The sequence below is a fragment of the Episyrphus balteatus genome, chromosome 1, assembly GCF_945859705.1.
Source record: "Episyrphus balteatus chromosome 1, idEpiBalt1.1, whole genome shotgun sequence".
Taxonomy (NCBI): Eukaryota; Metazoa; Arthropoda; class Insecta; order Diptera; family Syrphidae; genus Episyrphus; species Episyrphus balteatus.
Window position 1 is genome coordinate 45968372 of NC_079134.1, and position 11158 is coordinate 45979529.

Consider the following 11158-nt stretch of genomic DNA (forward strand, 5'->3'; position numbering starts at 1 on the left):
AATCAAAAATTTTTTGGGTAACTTTATTGATTTAATAAATAGGCTATTTTTTCCAATTATTAAATTCGTCAAAAATGCCCATTTTTGACACCAACACAATTTGTTTGTGGGCAATTTATTTTTCCCCTTTCATACCATTTATCTTAAATTATCCCACCACCCATATGCTGCTAATAAATTTTTTATTTTCAAAAATGATTGGCACTGGTCTATGAACTCTCTCACCGTTTCCAATTTCTCTTCTTTAGAGACAATAGGGGTATTCACGATCTGGTGCAACAGGTCTAGTAAAAGTGTAAAATTTTATTTTTTTACAATAGATCGTGAAAGCACCTCTTCTTATCTATAGTAAATATTGAATGGAATCCATGATATGAATTATATCAGCTTCATTCTTTTTTTTTACGGAGTTGTCTTTCCTACGATGCTTATTCTTTTTTTTCAATTTTTTATAATTTCATTCTTTGTTGTGTTCGGGTTAATTTATTTTCACAAATTACATCAAAAGAAACAAAATAAAAAAGAATAAGAATAAAAAAGATAAACTGTTCATCATGGGCGACACGCGACGGTGAGCTGCCATCTGTCAAAAAAATTTTACACCATTGTATTTTTATTTTGCAATAGGGTTAGGGTATAGCAAAAGTGCAAGACCATTGTAAAATTTCAATTTATATATTTTGTTGTTGTAGTGTTGCAAGATTTTACACTTTTGCACTTTTGCAATGATACAAGACCAGTTGCATCGGATCGTGAATACCCCTAATAAACATTCATCATTATTCCCACCTTCCTTTTCAAATTGCAACTGCCAACAAAATACGCCATCTATTGCCAAGTCCTATAAACAAAAATAATAACCACTTGTCAAACTGGTCTAAATTTTTATACATTTCCCATGTGTCGCTGTCGATCTGTCGACCAATTATACCGCCCGTATGTGCGTATGGTCGTGTATGGTGTGTCAAAAATCTATTTTTCAAAACATAACCTTAAAAAATAAAAAAAATACATTGAACTAGATAAAAAATAGATTATTTTTTTATTCAATTCGAACTTCTTAAAAAAAGCACTATTTTAATTATAAAGAAATGTAAATAAACTGTAGTTTTAGTTTGACAAACAAAAAATGGACTCAAAATACGCCCTAATGGGCAAATCTCCATTCAAATTAAATGGAGGTAATGCCAGCTCCGCCAATTCACACAACACGTTTGCTGTGAAAAGAAAAATTCCTCAAATTAATGGAGGAGGCAATAATAATGCAAGTAATAATGTTGGCCTCGAAAATCGAGGCGAGACTAAAATTAAAAAACAAAAAACCAATAATGATAAGCAATCTACCACAACAACAACGAATGGTGGTAATGCTTCTCCGAGTGTTGGTGGCAAGACCCATCAACACCATCAAATCAATCAACAGAAAATCTCAATTGAGAAACAACAAAGAAGCCTACCCGTTTATGGGTGTCGCTTAAAGATTATCCAAGAAGTATGGAACTCAGACACAATTGTGTTAATGGGTGAAACGGGATCTGGTAAAACTACACAGATTCCACAATTACTACTTCGCGCAGGCTTTGGCAACAAGGCCATGATAGCTATTACACAGCCACGTCGAGTGGCAGCGATAACTGTGGCTAAGCGAGTTGCCCAGGAATTGAATACGAAATTAGGTGAAACGGTTGGTTTCACTGTGCGTTTCGAAGACTGCACATCAAGTTCCACAAAAATCAAATTCGTCACTGATGGTTCTTTATTGCGAGAAGCATTGTCTGATAGGCTTTTGAAAAACTATTCCGTCATAATGTTGGACGAAGCTCACGAACGGACAATCAATACAGATGTCCTCTTTGGCATTGTCAAGGAGGCACAAAAGCAAAGAAAACTTCGGTGTATGTTGCCTTTGAAGGTGCTCGTTACATCGGCAACTATGGATATTGACCATTTTGCCAAGTACTTTGGTGTCAAGGGCATGTATCTGGAAGGTAAAACTTTTCCAGTTAAAGTTATGCATACTAAGGAGACACAAAGTGATTACTTGCATGCAATATTGGTGACACTTTTCGAGATTCATAGAAGTGCGCCACCAAAGTGAGTTGGTAGTGTCTTAATGTGAATTAGTTGAATTAAAAATTTAATTAATTTCTTTATATATATGATAGTCATGATGTGCTGGTGTTTCTAACTGGTCAGGAGGAAATTGAAGCGATGGCACAACAAATACGAATGATCGCTAAGGTAAGTTGGGATGTTTTCTAAATTGTTTAAACTGTAATATATATTAAGCTGTGATACATTAAACTGATTCCTTAATTTGTGATAAATCTGACAAAATTTCTCAAAATGTTAACCATTTTAAGAACTAATTTCTCACTAGCCAGATAACCTCAGTTAAGACTTATTCATACAAAAAAACGTTTTTATATTGACATTATTCTTCTGATTCATAGGCTAACTGTCGATTGAAAAAACTCAATATTGATATTGACAACATTGAAAAGCTTATGCCTAACCTTGACGATAATTGTATCACAACAAAAACATTGCTGTTAAAAAAAGAGCCAAGTTCTCCTATGTTGAAATTATGCTGGCACAAAAAGTACTGAGATGTAAAAGTGTACCAAGTTCTAAGGTTTGGGTTCAAATTCGTATCAATAAAATTTTGATTGTTCTCTTGACAATTTTTCTTTTAATTTCCGATTTTTAAAGTTATTTCAAAAATTGCCAAGTTAACAATCAAAATTTTATTGATACGAATTTGAACCCAAACCTTAGAACTTGGTACACTTTTACATCTCAGTACTTTTTGTGCCAGCATAATTTCAACATAGCAGAACTTGGCTCTTTTTTTAACAGCAATGTTTTTGTTGTGATTTCACTACTTTTTGCAAGGTAAGGCTGTAGAATTGAAAATCTCTATATTTGATGAAAATTCAGTGAAAATGGGCGGTTGCCACGCCCCCTGGCTGAAATTCTCAAATTTTAAATTTTTTCCTTTGTATAAACTACCAACTCTACCATTCTACCAAATTTCAAGATTCTAAGATAATCAGAAGTGCTCTATAATATTTGATGAAAATTTTGCGGAAATAGGCGGTTGCCACGCCCCCTGAATTGAAAATCTCAAATTTTCGATTTTTTCCTTTGTATACACCACAAGTCCTATCACCGTGTAAAATTTCAAGTTTCTACGATAACGGGAAGTTCTCCATAATTTTGATGATCTGTCAGTGAGTGAATCAGTCAGTCAGTCAGTCAGTCAGTTACGGTTTTTGAGATTTTCGAAGCCCTATATCTCAGAAACTATTCATCGTAGCAGGCTGAAATTTTGTGAGGAGTTTTATTTTGACCAGCTTAACAAATGAAGCGAGTTTGAAATTTCTAGCTTCTTTGGTGTGGAAGTAAGAGGGGGGTCGAAAATGGCCTGAGTTGTTTCCTGTAAATAAGGGTGTAGTGCCAAAGTTGCTAGAGAACTTAGCTGGGCACTACCGTGCCCCTTGATACCTGGAACTGATGGTATACCATCTACTAAATTATAGGCCTATTACCAGATTATCTGTGATTCCTAACCTCTTCGAGGCTATTATTTATAAATCGTTATGGTTTAACGTTAAATCTTTTATTGTTCCTAATCAGCACGGTTTTTACAAAAGGTCGCTCAATAGTAACTTTTGTATAGGAATTTATTGAAAACTATTCATTCCTTTAAAATAAAAACAAGTAGATTGTGTGTTCACTAGAGTGTGTCACGGTGCTCAACTATGGAATTTTTAAATGCAAAAGCTTTTAATCATGCTTTTACAATTTTCGTCTGATTCGCTCAAAATATAGGAAGAAATCCAAGAAATTTCGAAATTTTTGAAATATTCATGTTGTTTTAAATTGCGCCATGTGGATGAAAAAAAAATACATTAAATATTTTCAGGCTTTCAAGTGTAAGATAATTCCAAGGAAAATTAAATTAAAAATTTTAAGATCATATTTGTTTAAATTGAACACTTAATAAAGAAGCTATGAAATAATAAAAGAAGGATAAAAATCATTTTTTTTTTACACAAAATTGTTTTTTTTTTAACAAAAAAAAAACAATCTTAAAAATCAATATAATATTAATATTATTACAATATAATGATATATCTTTTTGTAAAGCCAAAAACGCATGTAATGGTTGTTTTTGAAGTTATTTCATGGACTACTCTTGGACTTACTTTTGGAAGAAATAAATTTTGAACTCAAAACGTTCTAAAAAAAAAGAAAAAAGAACTGACTTACTTAACTAGAGAATTAATAAGTATACATAATATTATATATATTATATCGAAGGTTAAACTTCATAACCTCGTAAGTCGTTTTTGCAAGTTTTTCAGAAATCAAAAAAACAATATGTTGTGTTTCTTGTTTTTGTATGGGATCTATCAATACGAGCTTTTGAATTTCGTCATTCCTGAAAAATGTTTAAAAAACATTGTTGAACTGAATATACCAAAAGATAGCGCGGAATTTTCTGAATTGTTTGCATTAATAATATTTTTTTCGACCTACGAGGCTATGAAGTTTAACCGTCGATATAAACTATTTTTGATATGCAAAAAACGTGATAGATAGATTTTTTCTTGTAGGTAAAAGCATTTACTATTTTTGATACATATGGGCCATTATTTGATAGCGTTGAAACCTTAATACTTTTAGGTTTTTTCATAAAATTATCTTTTACTTGAGACCTTAAAAATATTTTTATATATTTTATTGTATCCAAACGAAGCAATTGAAAACAAAAAGTAGAGAGTTAATTTTTTTAATTGATAGACAAATTTGATACAAGAATTATAAACAAGGTAATACAAAAATTTCAAAACCAAGTTATGAACGATTTTTTAAAACAAAAAATCAAAAAGAACTTCGACAAAGTGACAATTATGGGTACAGGAAATTTTTTTCTACAATATGGCTACTGCCAATGGAAAGTTAATAAAAAAAAATAAGCAGTCTATTTCAGATTTTTTTTCTATGGGGGTAGATCTCGAAACATGATTTCCTAAAGAACACCTATTTTTTAGCCGTTTTTAGAGTCTTTTTTATTTTTAAGAATTTTTAAAAGTATTTATAAAATTTTAAAATTCCACGACTTATAGGTACTGCGAATGTGCATTGCATGTGCAAAAAGATGGATTTTTAAAATGAAATTTTGCCCAAAATTGTTTGACCGTTTTTAAGAGTTATTCTTTTCATTAATATCTTTCTCATTTTGAAAGAAATTCACAGTAGATAGATAAGAAGCAAGACTATTTTTCAAAAAATTTCAATCAACATCACATTCAGAGATAACAGTAAAAAAATATCTCTTTTTTACGTTTAATATATTTTTTACCCAGAGCACATGTGAATCAATTAATAAATTAATTTAAATATACAAGTTTGTTTAACGATATTTGATTTTGTTTACATATTCCTATACCTCGGACACTAATGCAAGTTTTGAGCGCTATAACGTTTAAAAATTAGTACTTTTTTTGGATCATACAAAAGTGACACACCCTAGTGCTCACGCATTTTTGTAAAGCCTTTGACAAGCTGTCACATACGATTTAGCCATTACTTTGTAAGATAGATAAAATCTAATTTATGTTTTTAGATCTTGCTCAATGCTGTTTAATGGTTGCAAATCAAATAAATTCAAGATCAATTCGGGAATTCCACAGAGCAGTCATTTAGGTCCTATTCTTTTTATTTTATTTATTAAGAACTTGCCACCTGTGTTCAAACACTCAACGTGTCTAATTTACGTCGATGATGTAACTAGCTTCAAAACTATTTCATATACTCGTTATTGTCAAGAATTTCAATGTGATCTTAATTCGTTTTTTGACTGTTTGTTAACTTAACGTCTTTAAATGTTAAACTATGTGTTTAACAAGAGAGCTTTTGTTCGATCCATCCTAGAATATGCTTGCCAGGTTTGGTCACCTCATTATGATTACCATAAAAATAGACTGGAACAGATGCAAAAAAGATCTCTTAGATTTAATCTCCCACCTTATATTAACAGACTAGACTTCTTGATTTACCCAGTCTTGAGAACAGACATTCCTATTTATGTATTGTCTTCATTGTTAAATTAATTAACAGTACCATAAAATCTTTGCACCTTCTGGCTCGTATTAACTTAAATATTCCACAAAGAAACTTGAGAAAGATACCAGAAAGTATACTAATCTCAAACTATGGTACTAATTATGAACAATTTTCACCTTTAAATAAAAAGTTTAAACTTTTTAATTCACACAATAACAATTATCACAGTTAGTTTGATAAAGAAATAATAAATTCTTGTAAATTTAAATTAACTTTTCTTTCCCCAGTCATTTAAAATCAAAATATCCTACCTTTGTTAAATAACTCTTGTAAAAGTCCGTTCACTTAAAGAGATTTGTTTTTCTTTCAGAATAACACCTTGAATGCCCCAAATATACGTGTATTCCCCCTCTACTCACAACTACCTCAAAACAAACAGCTCGAATGCTTTATACCATCGCCACCAAATGCTAGAAAAGTGATTCTAGCTACAAACATTGCCGAGACGTCAATTACAATTCCTGGCATTCGTTTTGTCATTGATTGTGGTTTCGTCAAACGTCGCATATACAATCCCGAAACTAATTTGGATATTCTAAAAGTGGTGCGAATATCACAAGCGCAATGTTGGCAACGATGTGGGCGAGCTGGTCGTGATGCAGAAGGTACATGCTATCGGACGTATACAAAAGAAGAACTAGAAGCATTTGAAAAAATGCCAAAGCCAGAAATCTTGCGTAGTAATATTTCAGCTACAGTAAGTTCCTATTTATAATTTGTTTGACTTTTTATTCATATCTGTTTTTATTTAAAAAGGTCCTTCAATTGCTTGCTCTTGGAATCGACTGTAAGACATTTGATTTTCTAGACAAACCAGCACCAGATGCCATTGATAAGGCATACAAGCAACTTTTACTCTTGGGAGCAATCAAAATCAATGATGCCAAAAGTGAATTGACGACTTTGGGCAAACAAATGTCACAATTTCCTCTCGATCCCAAATTCAGTAAGCTACTTTTAACTGCACCAGCATTTGGTTGCTTAGAAGAAATGCTTAGTTTAGTGGCTATTTTGTCTGGTGAAAATATCTTTGTATCGAGTATAGAGAAACGGGAACAAGCTGCTTTGGCCCATGCGAAGTTTGAGTCTAAGTTAGGGGATCACTTGATGCTGCTCAATGTATATAAAGCTTTTGAGAAGACAGACAAAATTAAGGTAAGATGAATTTTTCGTTATTTTTCTACGAAATTGGTTTCAATATTTATGAAAAAAAAAAAGTTGTGTTCTTTAAAAGAATATAGATTTTGAAAAAAAATCAACAAATCTCTGTTGAAAAATTGTTGTTTTCTAAACAAAAAGAAGGTTGAGAAACGTAAGGTACTTTAGCTGTCAATTTTTTTTTCCAATTTAGAAGTCAATTTTATTGGAAAGTTGATTGAAAAGTTATTCAAGAAAAATCTGATTCCTAGATGAATAACGCACGTTCAAGAAATATTATGCTTATGAACTAGATTTTTCTTAATAAAAATGCCCAAATTTTAAGGTTCTTTTTCATAATTTTTTTCATTTTAGTCATTAACGTTTCCGCACATGTCCAATACTCATACTCAACTGGGTTGTAAAAGTCGATACGATTGTACTTTTAGTAGATACACTTTAACAGAATTCCGTAAAATTTTGCCCTAACTTTTAAATATAGGGTTTTTTTTTTATTTCTTTTAAAAATTTGGAAAATTCTCCAAATTCATACGAATGTATATAAATAAATATCAAATTTATTCTTAGCCGCGATACGCCCTCGTTCCATATAAATTAAATGGTATTTTTTCTTCGCTTTTCCTCGTTGTCATTACGTGCACTAAATTATGACGCATACAAATGTACAGTTGAAAAGAAAAATGTGAATTTTTACCTACATTTTGAAGAGAATTTTGTATGTGAACTTAAATTTAGGTCGATCTGCATACTAGACTTTACTTAGCAAACGCCTTTTCTCTTCTGTTAGATAAAACTTTTGAGATGCAATAAAACACCAGTGTTTTTTTTATAATTTTTGAACAACAACATCGTGAAGGTTCTACCACCAAGTGTTTATGGCTAAAATTGCACTACTGTTTCACGGATGCCAATCCGATCATCAGACTCCTTTATTCCATTTGTGTGTGGTGCTTAGTCTAGTAGCATTGAATAATTTTATATAGAAGTGACACCGGAAAAAAAATTCGCTTTGTTTTAGGGGTGGCGCCACAATCGTTACAATGCTAGTAGTTTTTCATTTAATTTGAAAAACTTTTTCCGTCACACTTGAGTATTGAGACTAGACCAAGCGAGTTCAGAGGCCAGTACACTACGAACTGAGCCACCTCACCACATGATTTAGCTTCACCCAATTGTAGGGTTTTCAGTTCATCACTACTTTAAATATATTGACTTTAGTCATTTCTTGCAGTTTTAAATGACAACTCCTTTTCATTATACCGCGAACAAGAACAAAATCAATTGAGTTTTTTGCAGATTAAATTACGACGCTGTTATGATCTCCATGTCGATCATCAAACTCTCTCATGTATCTACTTAAAACTAGTGTTCCGCGGGTTGACCTCAGAAATCGGCAGTATTTCTTAGGCCAACTTTTTTTCATTTGCTTATACCAGGAATTTTTTTCTTAATTCGTATTTAAACGTTGTATGATCTTGGCCTTTCAACGGAGTTCTCAGGATCTCTCCCTTGAACATAACAATACCAATCGAGTCGGTCATTTCGATTTCTAAAGCGAATATACTTTAAACATCAAAAATAAATAAAGCCTAGGAAGCAGATCGAGAAAAATGCTAAATTTTAGCTCCCAAACAAAATTCTCTCTATAAAATAGGTTTAGTTAAAAGGAAGCCAACATTTAATACAATATTATTGAGATACCGAATAGTTATAAAACTTTCATATCTTTTAAGAGACCAAATTTGTATTCCAAATATCCAAACAGAACTAATGAAGATTGAATAAATTAGACTAATTCAAAAACTTATAATTAAAAAACATCGTTAGTTTATTTTCTAAAAGTAAGTTATTTTCATTTATAAAAACCATTTCAATAAAACAGCAAATCTCAAACTAAATATAACCCCGAAATAGTCGCAGTTTCATAAAATACAAATTTTAAACTTGTTTGATTGATTATATTTTTACTTCTTTCAATTTTAGCTCTGGTGCCATGATAATTTCCTCAATACTAGAAATCTCCTCTATGCACGAGATGTTCGAAATCAACTGCTCGAGATCTCACAACGTCTATCACTTGAAGTAACTAGTTGTGGCAATGACATGGACCAAGTTCGAAAATGCATTTTAGCTGGATTATTTGATAATATAGCTGAATTACAACGTGACAATTTCTATCTGACAGTGTCTGGACGCCAACGTGCCAAAATTCATCCCTCGAGTATTTTACATGGAAAATATCGTCCCGCCTATATAATATTCACGGAAATAGTCTTAACCGAACGTAATTTCCTTCGACAAGTAATGGAAATCGAAGCCGAATGGATCGAAGAAGTTGTTCCTAATTATCCGCATTTAAGCAGAATAAGAAATCCTTTAAAGTAACTAAAAGTAATTTATGAATTTTTATTTTATTCCTTTATATTATGATTTTCTTTTTTTTTCTCTTTAAATGACCCTTCGTATACCTATAATTAAAAAAAAAAAGGTATTTTATACAAAATGTAATTTGTATATTTGAATATTGTTTTAAGGCATTTTTGTGTAAATTAAACAAAAAATTTTACTGTTTTGTTTTATATAAATATTTTGTGGTTTTAAGAATTAAAAAACAAAAAAAAAAAAAATAAATAATTATGTTTAACAATAGTCAAACGTGAAAGATTCGATGATAGATCATGTCGATCACTACACCTAGCGTACCTTTTTAGATTCAAAATAAATCTTATCTTATAACTTTAAACGAGCTAAAATTGTTTATATATATATATATTTATATAAAATTGGGATCTCGGAAACGGCTCTAACGATTTCGATGAAATTTTCAGGGTTTGTTCATCTAAGCGAGTAAAAAATTTTGGAAGTATTTTTGGAAAAATCCGCCCACTGCCACGCCCACTTTTTTAACATATAAGTTTTTTCGGGAACGGCTCTAACGATTTCGATGAAATTTTCAGGGTTTGTTTATCTAAGCGAGTCAAAAGTTTTGGAAGTTTTTTTTTGGAAAAATCCGCCCACTGCCACGCCCACTTTTTTAACATATAAGTTTTTTCGGAAACGGCTCTAACGATTTTGATGAAATTTTCAGGGTTTGTATATCTAAGTGAGTCAAAAGTTTGGAAAGTATTTTTGGAAAAATCCGCCCACTGCCACGCCCACTTTTTTAACATGGAATTTTTTTGGTAACAACTAAGGATTTTGATGAAATTTTGAGGGTTTGGTCCCCTAGCCGAATAAAATGTTTTGGAAGTACTTTTAGAAATATCCGCCCGCAGCGTTTTTTGGGTAATTCCTTTAAAGATTTCGATGAAATTTTGAGGGTTTTTTCCTCTAGGCAAATACAACATTTTGGAAGTATTTTCTCTTACATTAGTTTTTTTTTTCGCGGAGACAGATTCAACAATTTCAATAAAATTTTGAGGGATGATTCCATTTTTTATGCATTGTTCTTTTTCTTTTTGTTACAATAACTTAACAAAATTTTTTAGATCATGACTTTTTTGATCATGTATTGAAACTTTTAAGTAATTTGTTAATTTGGTATCACATATTATCTTTGTTTTACGTTTTTCTTTTGTTTTAATGCGACTGCTGTTAACGTATAAAAATAAAATAACTCACAACAAGTAACACCATTGACCTAATGTCAATCTTATAATACATATATACCTAAGTAAAAAAAATAAAGAAGTAAAGCATCCTCTGATACAAAATAAAACAGAGACAGGGATAAAAAATAGTATTTCTTCATACTAAGCTTTGCCGACAAGGCTAAACTTGAAAAAAATATTAACTTTATGTACACCATCCACTGACCCGTAAATTAAAATTTGAACAAAAAGGGATCTCATTGCTGTAGGCATTT

At 31.4% G+C, this 11158-nt stretch overlaps 1 protein-coding gene across 1 annotated transcript; it reads left to right on the forward strand.

Annotated features, from left to right (window-relative positions):
• The first annotated feature begins 930 nt into the window (after positions 1–930).
• On the forward strand, positions 931–10036 carry LOC129917310 (ATP-dependent RNA helicase DHX33). Its single transcript, XM_055997682.1, has 5 exons — positions 931–2094; positions 2166–2241; positions 6446–6832; positions 6892–7290; positions 9277–10036. The coding sequence occupies exons 1-5, from the start codon at positions 1130–1132 to the stop codon at positions 9676–9678; spliced, it is 2229 nt and encodes a 742-aa protein (XP_055853657.1). The 5' UTR covers positions 931–1129; the 3' UTR covers positions 9679–10036.
• Positions 10037–11158: the final 1122 nt, after the last annotated feature.